This window comes from Galleria mellonella, unplaced genomic scaffold (genome assembly GCF_026898425.1).
Source record: "Galleria mellonella isolate WM207_F2 unplaced genomic scaffold, CSIRO_AGI_GalMel_v1 utg36, whole genome shotgun sequence".
Taxonomy (NCBI): Eukaryota; Metazoa; Arthropoda; class Insecta; order Lepidoptera; family Pyralidae; genus Galleria; species Galleria mellonella.
Window position 1 is genome coordinate 5,466,166 of NW_026442086.1, and position 12,140 is coordinate 5,478,305.

The 12,140-nt window shown below is 32.2% G+C and overlaps 1 protein-coding gene across 2 annotated transcripts in view; it reads right to left on the reverse strand.

Annotated features, from left to right (window-relative positions):
• The window catches only part of LOC113513930 (probable G-protein coupled receptor Mth-like 3), a 61,787-nt gene extending 55,746 nt beyond the window's left edge, over positions 1-6,041 (reverse strand). The window contains exon 1 of one of the 2 annotated variants that reach the window (XR_008253112.1): positions 5,417-6,041. Coding sequence is in view for 1 of the 2 variants with exons in the window: in XM_052897462.1 (XP_052753422.1) it covers positions 5,417-5,851 (435 nt within the window). In the remaining variant the exon portion in view is untranslated. The remainder of the gene's footprint in view (positions 1-5,416) is intronic. The other variant, XM_052897462.1, reaches the window with a different exon arrangement.
• Positions 6,042-12,140: the final 6,099 nt, after the last annotated feature.

A 12,140-nucleotide genomic window follows, 5' to 3' on the forward strand; every position in this document is an offset into this window, starting at 1 on the left:
TAGTATTAAAAAATATAGATGGCACTAACTATAACATATTTAGAGTTATAAATAAATATATTTTTTTATTATGAGAGAGTGATATAGGTAATCGAAACTTTTTGTCTCATTTCCTGTAGCCTGCATACAGCGTTGTAAAAAACGAGACATGACTTCTGTTTCTCAGAAAATATCTAGACGTTGCAGTACGTCACGTCACGACTCACTTGTGCGGTTACGGTTGCGGGTTCTTAGAACAGGTTATAGGAGAAGAGATTTTAAAAATAGAAACAAAGACTTTTTTATTTTATTAGATTTTTTAGCACGACATGTGTTCATTTCATCCTGAACTAACACAGAGACAATATGGTCCATGAATGTGATCAACCAAAAAGAGAATGTTCAACTCTCAACAATTGGCCACACTGTGTCGGCTCAGTAAATGCTTTTTATGATACGTTTGAAGGAGTCGAGGTTGTGAGAAGTATGAAACACGTCATGGGAAAGGCCATTCCACATTTAACGGTACGGTTCATGTAAAAGTTTACATACTTATTTGTAGTGTAGAGATGTAGTCACTGATGCATCCTCGTGATGTTATGTCGGAAAAGAGAATGTGGAATAGCCGATCCTAGAAAGTGATAATGCTGTAACTTTCTCCTCTGGTACTGATCCATTATCACGGACATGGCAATTCCTGCGAGCAAACCTGGTATTGTTACCACAATACCAGGATCAGGCACTCTCGAGAGTTTTTTGGTGGATGTCACCATACCACATGACGAGGACCTCGCGAAAGCCGAAACCGAGAAAAAGAGCAAATGTCTCGACTTGTGCACGAGATGACCGAAATATGGGGGGTTACATCCACCAAAATCATCTCAATCGTGCTGTCAGTGAACGGTCAACACCTCAAATGGTTAGTATTCCGAGGCAACTTACTCTCGGGAAAGATGTAGAAACTCGGCTGGGAGTTAGTTACGGGATATATATATATATATATATATATATATATATAGCTCGTCTAAAAATGTTACGAGCTTTAGAAGATTTAAGCACAGAGACAGACGTCGACAATGTTTCTTATACATATATAGAGATATATTTATATCTACATACTCAGATAAATATATAAACGTTTAAAGAAGAATAATTAAAACTAAAATTGTTCAAGGTTTTATACAAATATGAGACGGAATAGAGGACAATATCCAAATATACTGAAACAAATCCTCCAGATAACTACACCCACAGTACATCCTGTTGTTTCTGATACTGTATCAAATGAGTCATTAATTATTTTTATGTTTAGGCTATTTTTATTATTTTAATATTATTAAAACATATTTAGAAATAATAATTATAGAATACATCTGGTGCAGATAGAAAGAAGTAAACACAAATAGAATATTATCGAATAACCATTTATTTATGAACAATGATATAAAATTTATGCCGAAGGGGCGATAAAAACTGCCTCTTCAGCATGCAATTTCAACTGAAAAGAATAAGCAAGAAACTTAGCTGTTGCTCTTTTTCAAAAATTTGAATATATAAATTAGTTTCTATATAGACTTTCCCTGTTGTCGTATCGTAACGTTGAATAGCCGCTAATGTTTCTCAAGAAATGAACAAGCCATGTCTCCCAGTTTCGCTCGATTCGTATCGTAGAATAGCTTATAATGTAACGTCCTATCAAATGTAAAAATAATTTTTAAATCAGATTGGTAATTTCAGAGATTAACGTATTCAAACAAACAAAAAACAAGCTCTTCCACTTTATTATATTTTAAAATATACTTTATACGACATGACGATTTTTTTAAGAGCATAGTAGAAGGAAAAATATAGGGAAAAAGAGGAAGAAGAAGACCCAGGAATAACTACATGGGACAGATAAAAGAAACACTAGATGTCATGTCGTATAGAGAGGGCAAGGATATGGCCTAGAACTGGCTGGAAGAAGATGTATGAATTAGTTGCACCGACAGACTTAAATGAAAATAAGATTAATATATATATATATATATATATATATATATATATATATATATATATATATAAATTTGTATGAATACAAACTACAAATCAGTATCAGATAATAAAAAAATAGCACATATTTTCAAAAAACTCGCCTTTTTTATCACTTAAAAAATTAGCTATCCATATCATATAATTCAAACGCGTGGATATTGAAACAATAATATACTTCTAGATGGCGTAAAACATAGACCAGAACATATCTTTGAAATATGCACCCAATTTGTATGTAAGAACAACATACAGACAGATGTTTTAGCTTATTTTGATCTTACGACTTCTCATATCAATTTGTCCTTAATAATTGCTAAGTACAAACATTACCTAGTACAATTTTATTATATATGGTATTTTGACGATTATTATAGTACTACTTAATGAAATTTTGAAATTATAATCATTGCTTTTTTTATAGGACAGGTGGCAAATGAGCATGATGGTAAGTGACTACCTCTATCTATGAACGCCCGTAACACCACAGACATTGCAAATGTACTGCCGGCCTTTTAAAAAAGAATATGCTCTTTTCTTGAAGGTTACTGATTCACAAAAACAATAAGCTCATATACTTAAAATATTCATTTATATATTCACATTATTGTACATATACATATCTTTATATGTATTTAAAAAACGAACAGAGTTTCGTTCCTCCAGTCAAACTATTTATTATTCTTCTCCATCCAAAGGTTGCCTGGAAGAGATCGCTCTTGGAAATAAGGTCGCCCATTGTTTTCTTAGTGTATTTTTTTATTGTTTGTATTTATAATAAGTTTACTATTGTAATCTTATGGAGGAAACATTAAACAGTATCTATCTATATATCTCATATCTAAAAAAAAAATTGTTTCACAAAACATCCATTGATTCATTTTCGGTAACAAAATGCGTTAGATACACTTAAGTACATCATAATCATTATATCAGCCGTTAACTGCCCATTGCTGAACATCGGTTTCGCCCATAAAGGGAGTTTTGCCAGTAATTGCCACGTTTCACAGGCGGGTTGGCAACTACAGTTAGGCTTTGATGATATTTTAAGAACAAATAATGATGTAACAACATTAATGTACAAGTTTTTTTTTACAACACAGGGGGCAAACGAGCATGCGGCTCACCTGATGGTAAGTGACTACCACCGCCCATGATCACCCACAACACCAGCGGCATTGCAGGTGTGCTGCCGGCCTTTTAAAAAAGAATATACTCTTTTCTTGAAGGTTATGTTGTCGTATCGGTTCGGAAATACTGCTGCTGGAAGTTGATTCCAAAGAATGGTTGTGCGTGGAAGAAAGTGCCTCGAAAAACGCACGATGGAAGACCGCCACTCGTCCAGATGATTGGGATGAAACTTTAGTTTAACAAGTGAATAAATATAAATATACTTTGGAAGTAATCAACTAATAGCTTAATTATATTCCTGAATAATCAATAGCCATGTGTACCTAATCAAAACGAATGAGAGACTTGTTTGGCCTTGTGATTTGCAATCAATTTATTTCAGCTACATTCTAGTGTAGACGATTTTTTACGATGTCTATTTTAAACTTAGATTTTTGACGTGAATCCTAAAGAATTATATTGAACTAGAACAAGTATTACACTTGTATCTAGGTCTTAGAATATTTATAAACGTTCTTAGTTCTTACGAACACTAACATTTCACGAACGTAGGTATATATCATACATGTCTGCATTGGGGTAAACAGACAGAATCTAATGCCAAATGCACCAAATTATACAGATCGCAACTACAGGCAATATGTTCTATTTCAATATAACGTAATAAGAAAGTTATTAGATTTTGTTTTTTTTTATGCAACTTAAAATGGCAAATTAGCTGACGAACCACCTGATGAAAAGTGGTAACCGTCGCCTATAGACATGAGCAATACCATGGACATAACAGAGTATACTGTTTCGCTCTTGATACCCCCCATACGTTGCTATTCCTGAGGACTTGAGTGTTATTCCTCTGTACCCTGTAAATTCACTGCCATATCCTGCCCTTCAAACCGAAACACAGCCAAGCAAACACAACTGCTTCACGGTAAAAACACGAATGAGACAAAGGTACTCAGGCAAAGGACTTTTGTACAAAGTCTCCCTGTAGTAAATCTTGAAATTAGGTTTCACAGAAACACATTACAAATGAAATTGGTGATAAAATGAAACATTTAATCAATTAATCTGTTTTTTATTTGTGCTACTATTGAAAATAAGCAGACTGTCTATAGTCAGGTCAATAGACAGACAATTGTTCCCATTATCATCATCATGTTCTGTTGAAATAAATATTACATTAATAATATAACTAACTCAAGCATACAAGCTCATTCTTTACAAATACTGTTAACTTGATTCTTTTTCAGTTTGTCATCTTTTTAGATATAATCAAGGAGTATAAAGCTAGTCTAACAGTCCGAAAATACATCTCCAATTCCTCTAGTGTTGTGGGTGCTTATGGGCACTCAACATCAGGTGAGTCGTATGCTCATTTGCCGCCTGTATTATAAAAAAGGGAGTCTCTAAAGTTTGGATGTGTTTCTTTAAACTATCATTTCCAAATTATTAAATCGTAATCTCTTTAAATTTTTATGACTACTAATTAATTTTTAAAAGGAATAGGTCGTAAATTGGTCTGTATTTTGATTGTATCAACTTCTGTGTGTAATTCTGAATTAATCTTTATAACCCTTTTAGAAAACGATAGCTTTATCACTATGTTTATCACATACTTGGATTTCTTGGAAGAGTTATCCATGCAGATTTAAACTCATGCAGAGTTAAGCTTCCCTTTGTACATTTACTTTCCACTATCAAATTTCTATATGTATTATTAGTATGTACGACTATAAATAAATATTAATTTTGTATGAATTTAAACTGTAATTTTCTTTGCGGATTACTTACTTTCTGCTTGTTGCGAAGCAAAATCTAGTAAACGTGTAATTACCTACTGTTGCAAACCTTAGATTTAAATACTTTCAATGCAATGAAATATCTCAAAATAGTGTTTCAAAAAACAAACCACTTCGATTCTCATAATCGAAGTAGTTTCTTTTCTTCTGAGCTACGCTACTACGCTTATTTATTTAAATAAAAACAATTCATCATCTTTATCATATCACTGCTGAACATAGGCTTCCTCCATAATTTGGAGGTTACAACAATTATTTATTATATATATAATTTTAATAAGGACCTTAAATTTGTCTATGGTCTATAAGCCTACATGCCAAGTAACCATCTAGAATAAAGTTGCAAATAAAACTTATTTTTTTAATGTATTTCAATTTAGAACTATTTATTTCGTCAGATTACATTTATAGACCTCATCTCTATGTCCTATATAAACTAATGATTTTAGATTAAAAACTGATATTTGTATACTTACACGTTGTACAAACCATTTATTCATTTCTATATAAACTTGTCGACAAGGTCGCTTGTCAAGTTCGATTAAATGAAACTCTTTAGTTGTTTCTGCATAAACGTTTCTCTGCACATTATCCATGTAGGATATATTAAAACCGTATTTGAACACTTCATCATATTCTGTCATCTCTGCACATGATCTTTTGTACATTACAGATCCCAGGGGACAACATTTTATAAGACAATTTTTGACTCTGCATACACAACCGAAATATCTTATTTCTCCACCAACGGTTTTTGTAAACACCACATCAGGGGGATAAGTAACACCATCACTCACAAATGTCCCATCACTAAGTTTGGTACCGTTCGAAATGTCAACACTCACATTATCACTGCATGGTTGTCCAATAACGTTCGAATTGATTAATAAAATAAAAAATAATAAAAACATTGTTGCTCAAATTAATAAAGTTATTTTTCTATTTTTTTTTTATAATTAAAATTGACTTGGCGCCAAAATTTGTGAATACGTCATGTGTCACAATCGAGTTTTTTAATCGCCGCGTGACAAAGGCATACACATGAATGCCGCCGATTCGCTGCATACTGAGCCGCTTACCGAGTTGACTCTTCTTTTAATGTTCGTGAAATTTATTCAAATGCCGCGCGATTTTTAGGGTTACAGCCACTGTTAAAAAGAACTGGACACTTCATAAAGACTGAACTTAGGCTTTAATATTTCTACAACTATATTTAATACGAGAAAAAAGTTTATTAAAAATAGCTATGCACGTAGATATATAAAAATTATAGACTCAGACATTAAGAAAATTAAGTATTATTAAAAATAATTAATGTCAAAATTAGATCATCTTTAAACAAAATAACTAAAACATTGTAAGACGGAGAGGTTAATAACTCATAGATGTTTTTTCAAGCAAAAATAACACAACTCACTGATTCTCGTCTCGCGTTGCGCATAGCATAGATAAATATAACTATTATTTAATTTTAACCTTAATTCATCTTGATAACTATCCATTACGTCTTGAGGTGCTGGTTTCTATTAAACTGAAGGACTGACAGGTTACCTATTTTTTTTTTCAGAAGTGAGTATATAACAATATTTTATTTCGTTACTTAACATTTATAGCAATCTTCATTTCATATAAATCACAATTATGAATCAAGTATCAAAAATTGATTAAAATGTGGTTAGCCAACAGTGACATTTAGCTCACATACCTTGTTTATTTTTTGTCGTGTGGTTCCGCCATAGAATCTGTACTCGTTTCTTTTCCATGTCGTGGATGTCATAAGAGGCGACTAAGGACACTTACATGGTGAGGGGATGGCAGCTGTGTTCCTTGTAAAATATCATAAATGCTAACTGTAGTTGCCAACCAGCCTACCAAGCGTAGCAACTACTGACAAAACCTCACTTTTTGAGGAATAATTACTACTGTTAAAATTTTTAATAATGTGCGAATGAGATCAGATTTTATGGATAAAGCATGAAATGTCAAAAAACAGGATAATATTTAGTTAGCTAATTTGATATTTGGCTGATTAAAGGCACATATTTTTTAAACGAAACACATTTTTTTCATTATTGTAAGTAATTTGATTAAAAACTTCCCAAATCAGGTCTACTTTTTTAAAAATGAGTTGGGAATAAGTTATTCTTACGTAATTTAAATATACATACATGCGTATTTCTCACATATATGTATTATATACATATATTATTGTATATGTATTAATTAAATTGGCGGCCATTTTTAATTATTTAAAAACATAAACATATTTTATATCGATACTCAAAATCATAGTATTTAGTAAACATAAGCATCATTACGAATCATTACGCACTGTTTATGTTATTTCTTTCAAATATATTTATAAGAAACTTGTATTTATTTTTCAATTAAACTTTACAACATAATTTCTCTCATATCGTCATAGTCGTAGAATACTGACGAATCTTTATATGTAATATTTGTCAGATCCGTCAGTATTCTACGACTATGACGATATATCGAGTATTTATTACTCATTATAATAGTAAACCTATTTAAACGATTCATGTGTTTGAGTAAAAAAATTACTTACCTGTTTTTGGTGAAACATTTGTTCCGTACAAACTCTCTATCTATATAATCTAAGGAATGCTAATATCAGAGTATGTAGTTTTTATTCTCTAAATAAAAGATAGATATCTCTTAATTACAGAATAATAACTACATATTCTAATATCTATACTCTATTCACTCATACATGTTTTAAAAGTTTGGTACATTTTTGTTAGTATGTGTTGAGTCACTAAAAGACAGAGAATCTATTATATGATAGCAGTCAATTAATTTCTATTCTCATTGATTCACCCTGATGAAATTTATTCTAATTCGACGTCAGAAAATAGTTGCACCCAAAATTTACGTATTGCATTTAAATTGTGTCCCACTAAGTTTTCGTGAATATGTAGTATAACCAGTACATTAAAATGTGATTGATATATTATTTCCAGAGAGAACAGGAAACATACATGAGACGAGTTATGAAAGTGCAGAATGCAAGAGATATATAATATATGTACAAGGAGGTAGAGGTCTTCGGCACTTGATTCTATCTGCCTACTCCGCTAGAGACTTTGCGTGGAGATAGATTTTTTTTGATGGGTGAAAATGGTATGGTAATCCCGCCTGCGCTAACAGGATACGGTTACGGAGCACCAGTGAAGGATGATAGATGAGAATGAAAACAGGTCAGTTAGCCCATCATGATGAATTCATCAAGAATTAACCATGATAGTTTCCAGGGGGAACCGCGAGAAGTTCGACCTGGTTGGATATATTGCTAGCAATAGGATTCTCAGTCTCCATTACTAACAATCCCTTTCCCCCTGGAGATAGATATAGATAGATTAGAAGATAAATACTATTTGCACTTTTTTTAGTTTTTCTCACAATCTTATAGGTTCAAAAAGTTAATTCGATTTCAAATTATCCTCATTGATTTTTTTTTAAATTGCAAGGTTCAGAAAGTTGTTATCTGGAAAGAGAAAAGCCTGCAAAAAAACTCAACTTTTACTTTTTTAAGTCTCTGTTAACATTATGTGTATTTATTTAAATGTACGATGCCTACAATTACATGGTCGTTAAAAGCCCGTGCATGATCAACTAACACCATGCACGTTTGTTATTCAAGTAATAGTTTAGTGTGTAATAGGTTTTGTTCAATAAGTGTTTTTAATAACAGTTTTAAACTTATTAAAAGGTAGACCCAAGATATACTTCGATAGGTATCTTATTATTACACTTAATATAAAATTTAATTTTCGAAGTAGGTTATTTTAAAAACTTTCGTCTACTTAATAGACCCCAGAGAATGGACTTACCTCTTGTAAAAAAAATGGAAACTTCATCTTCAATTTTAAAGCACAGGTAATACCAATTAGGACGTGATAGTCTTCGGTCACGTTAACCAACTTTATCATATTCGCTGCGTAATGCACTGGTTGTTTGGTTTTACCAATGATTAATTCAGTGTTTTCCTCACTAGCCATAGTGCATACACTTGGTTTACCAAACACTTTATAATAAAACATGTCTATAGGGCAACATTTACTAATACATCTCCCATTTTTACACATACCACTTTCTCTCACGGGTATTTTAAATAAATCCTTAGTATTGGCCCAAGCATTGTTTGTTACAATCAAAATGCTAACACGCACTTCCAAATAAATTATAAATATTACAATCTTTGAAACCATTTTGCTTTTTAACTTTTCATGTAATTTATAAGTTAATCTTCTAATACTAAACCTTATGAATTCACTTTATAATAATTTTCAATTTATGTTGTGGCTTCTTCATACACTTTCATTAATTAGATTTTTACTGACACTTAGTTCCACAGTATTAAAACCCAAATCGTTCCGTACTACAAAACTGGTCAAAATTTCAAAAGAAATATTATGAAACTAATATCATGTTACAATGAGTGAAACTTTTTTATTTAATTGCAAAATAATTATCAATGCAATAAATACAAGACCTCGTATAACGATATGGCGACTGGATTCAGGTGCAGCTTTTAAAATGCACCATTACTACCAACAATTTTTAATTAATTTTGTACTTATAGAAGTGCCTGATAGCAGGCAATAAATTTACAATGCCATCTAACTAATTAACTTCACGTTATGTAGCTTTTATCATATTATCAAAATTTTAACTCAAAAATTAAGTTTATAATCTAGAAATTATTTGAAAATTAACTATTGTTATTTTTAAAACTTATATTAATTTTGTATTCGATGTATATATACGCAAATATATATGTCTCTATATGTATGTAGCTATATGTCTGTGATGCAAAGCACCAAACGCCTCCTGAAGAAGATCCGGATGAAGTCGAAAAATTATCGGAAACGGAAAAAACACGTATAGTATATTTTATTATTATTATTTCAGCCCTTAACTGTCTACTGCTGAACGTAAGCCTTCCTCATAAGGGGAGTTTAGCAAATAGTTGCCACGTTTGGCAGGCCGGTTGGCAACCGCAGTTAGGCTATTACAGATATTTTAAAAGGGACGCTGCTGCCCATCCCTCCACCATAAGCTCCCTTAGTTGCCTCTTACGATACACACGGTAAAGGAAAAGATGGCCCATTCTATGCCGAGGCTGACACGGCGGGTATATATAATTTATGTCTATATAATATATAGACATGAATTATTGTCATGGTAGTATTATTAGATCTAATTTTTATGTTGCTATTTGTTGTGCCCATTGATTATATGAAGCTAAGAAATTAATATATTTTTATATTAGAATGATCTGTAGGTACTCTTTAGTTATTAAGTTAATTATTTTCCCCATTTATTTCGATCTCTTTCTTTCTAATACTTGTCTTATCTAATAGACAAAATGATTTAAGAAATATCATGCAACGTCTTCAGAATCTTGCGCAGTTATACAACATGGATTATTAATCTAATTTATTTCAAATACCTTACCTCCTAATTACTTACTTTCGTCATACTCTCATGCTTAACCAGTTTTAATCGATTTGGATGGAACTAGGAGATTATATTTTGAAATCCAAAGATAGGATGACATCATCAAATATTTCTCTCAAATGTACCTTACTCTTATCATCAGTCTATACAGGAGGCTCAAACTTCTTGGTATTTTTCAATCTATGTTTTTTGGAAATGTGTTCAGTTTTCTACTTTACTCTGTACGGAGTGAAATCGATTTCCTAACGATTTCATCATTTGAATCCATATAATACCATATCATCGGTAACACTCTCTTGATAGGATACTCAGAGGGAAAGGGATTGTTAGCAATGGAGTTTGACAGCCCCATTGCTAGTAATATGCCCTATCAGGTCGATCTCCAGGTGGTTCCCCCTGGAAACCATCGTGAACAATTCTTGTTGAATTCGTCACGATGGGCTAACTGACCTGCTTCATCCTCACCTATCATCCTTCACTGGTGTCCCACCGGTGTATACCGATAGCGCGGGTGAGGTTACTATTTCATTATCACCCATAAAAAAAATTGGATACTCAATTAATTTTTCAATTTTACCCATAGAGATAGAAAAATATATTTTTTTATACAACTTAGAATGGCAAATAAGCTGACGGCCCACCTGATGGAAAGTGGTAACCGTCGCCTATAGACATGAGCAGTAGCATGGACATAACAGAGAATACTGTTTCGCCCATGATACCCCCCATGCGTTGCCATTCCCGAGGACTCAGGTGTTATTCCTCCGTACCCAGTAAATTCACGCCATATCCCACCCTTCAAACCGAAACACGGCCATGCAAACACAACTGCTTTACGGTTGAAACACGAATGGGACAGAGGTACCCAAGCAATCAACTTCTGTACAAAGTCTCCCTCTGGTAAAAAGTAAATATATAAAAGTACCTACCTAACTCTACATAGTTAATATGGTAACCAGGTAATGGCAAATTATCATGTAAATTACTTCACAATATAGTGATGACCATATAAATTTAACGCCCAAGTGACCGCAATTACCTAAAGTCGCTTACCCCGAGCTCGTATACTTCCGCCCAAATTTATGAAGTGTTCAAATTAAATGGTCCGCCGTATTTACAATTTGGTAATGCATTAGAAGAAGGCATGTTTATTAGCTAATTAGTCGACGTTTTAATCATTCATGACTTTAGGAATTAGCGATATTAGTTTTACAAGACACTTCTTTAAGAGATTCTAAATTCGAATCGAGTCTAAATATCCAATTTTTCAGTTATATTTAAATCCAGTAAATAAAATAATAACACATACATTTCTCCTTAAAATCCCTCTCAAAATTCATTTACCTACTTAAAATTTAAATCTGGAAAGAGCTGGAAAAAATTATAGTCTATACAAATCCCTTTCAAAAACATAATATATCAAAAAGTGCCAAGTCTCGCAACGCAGTTCTTCTACTACAAAACAAATATTTCAGTTAGTGTCTATGGAACAACCACAACAACAACCTACAATGCTAATATTTTTTTATAAATTTGTTAACAACGTTTATAGAACCAAAACACCTTTGTTTCTATAATAATTTTAAGTGTAAGTAAGCACGGCAATTTATTCTACTAATTAAATATTATTTCTTAAGTGTACTGTTTAGATTTACTTTATAATTTTGTATAAGATGGTGCCGTGCAATATAGCAATGTAGCCAATTATATATG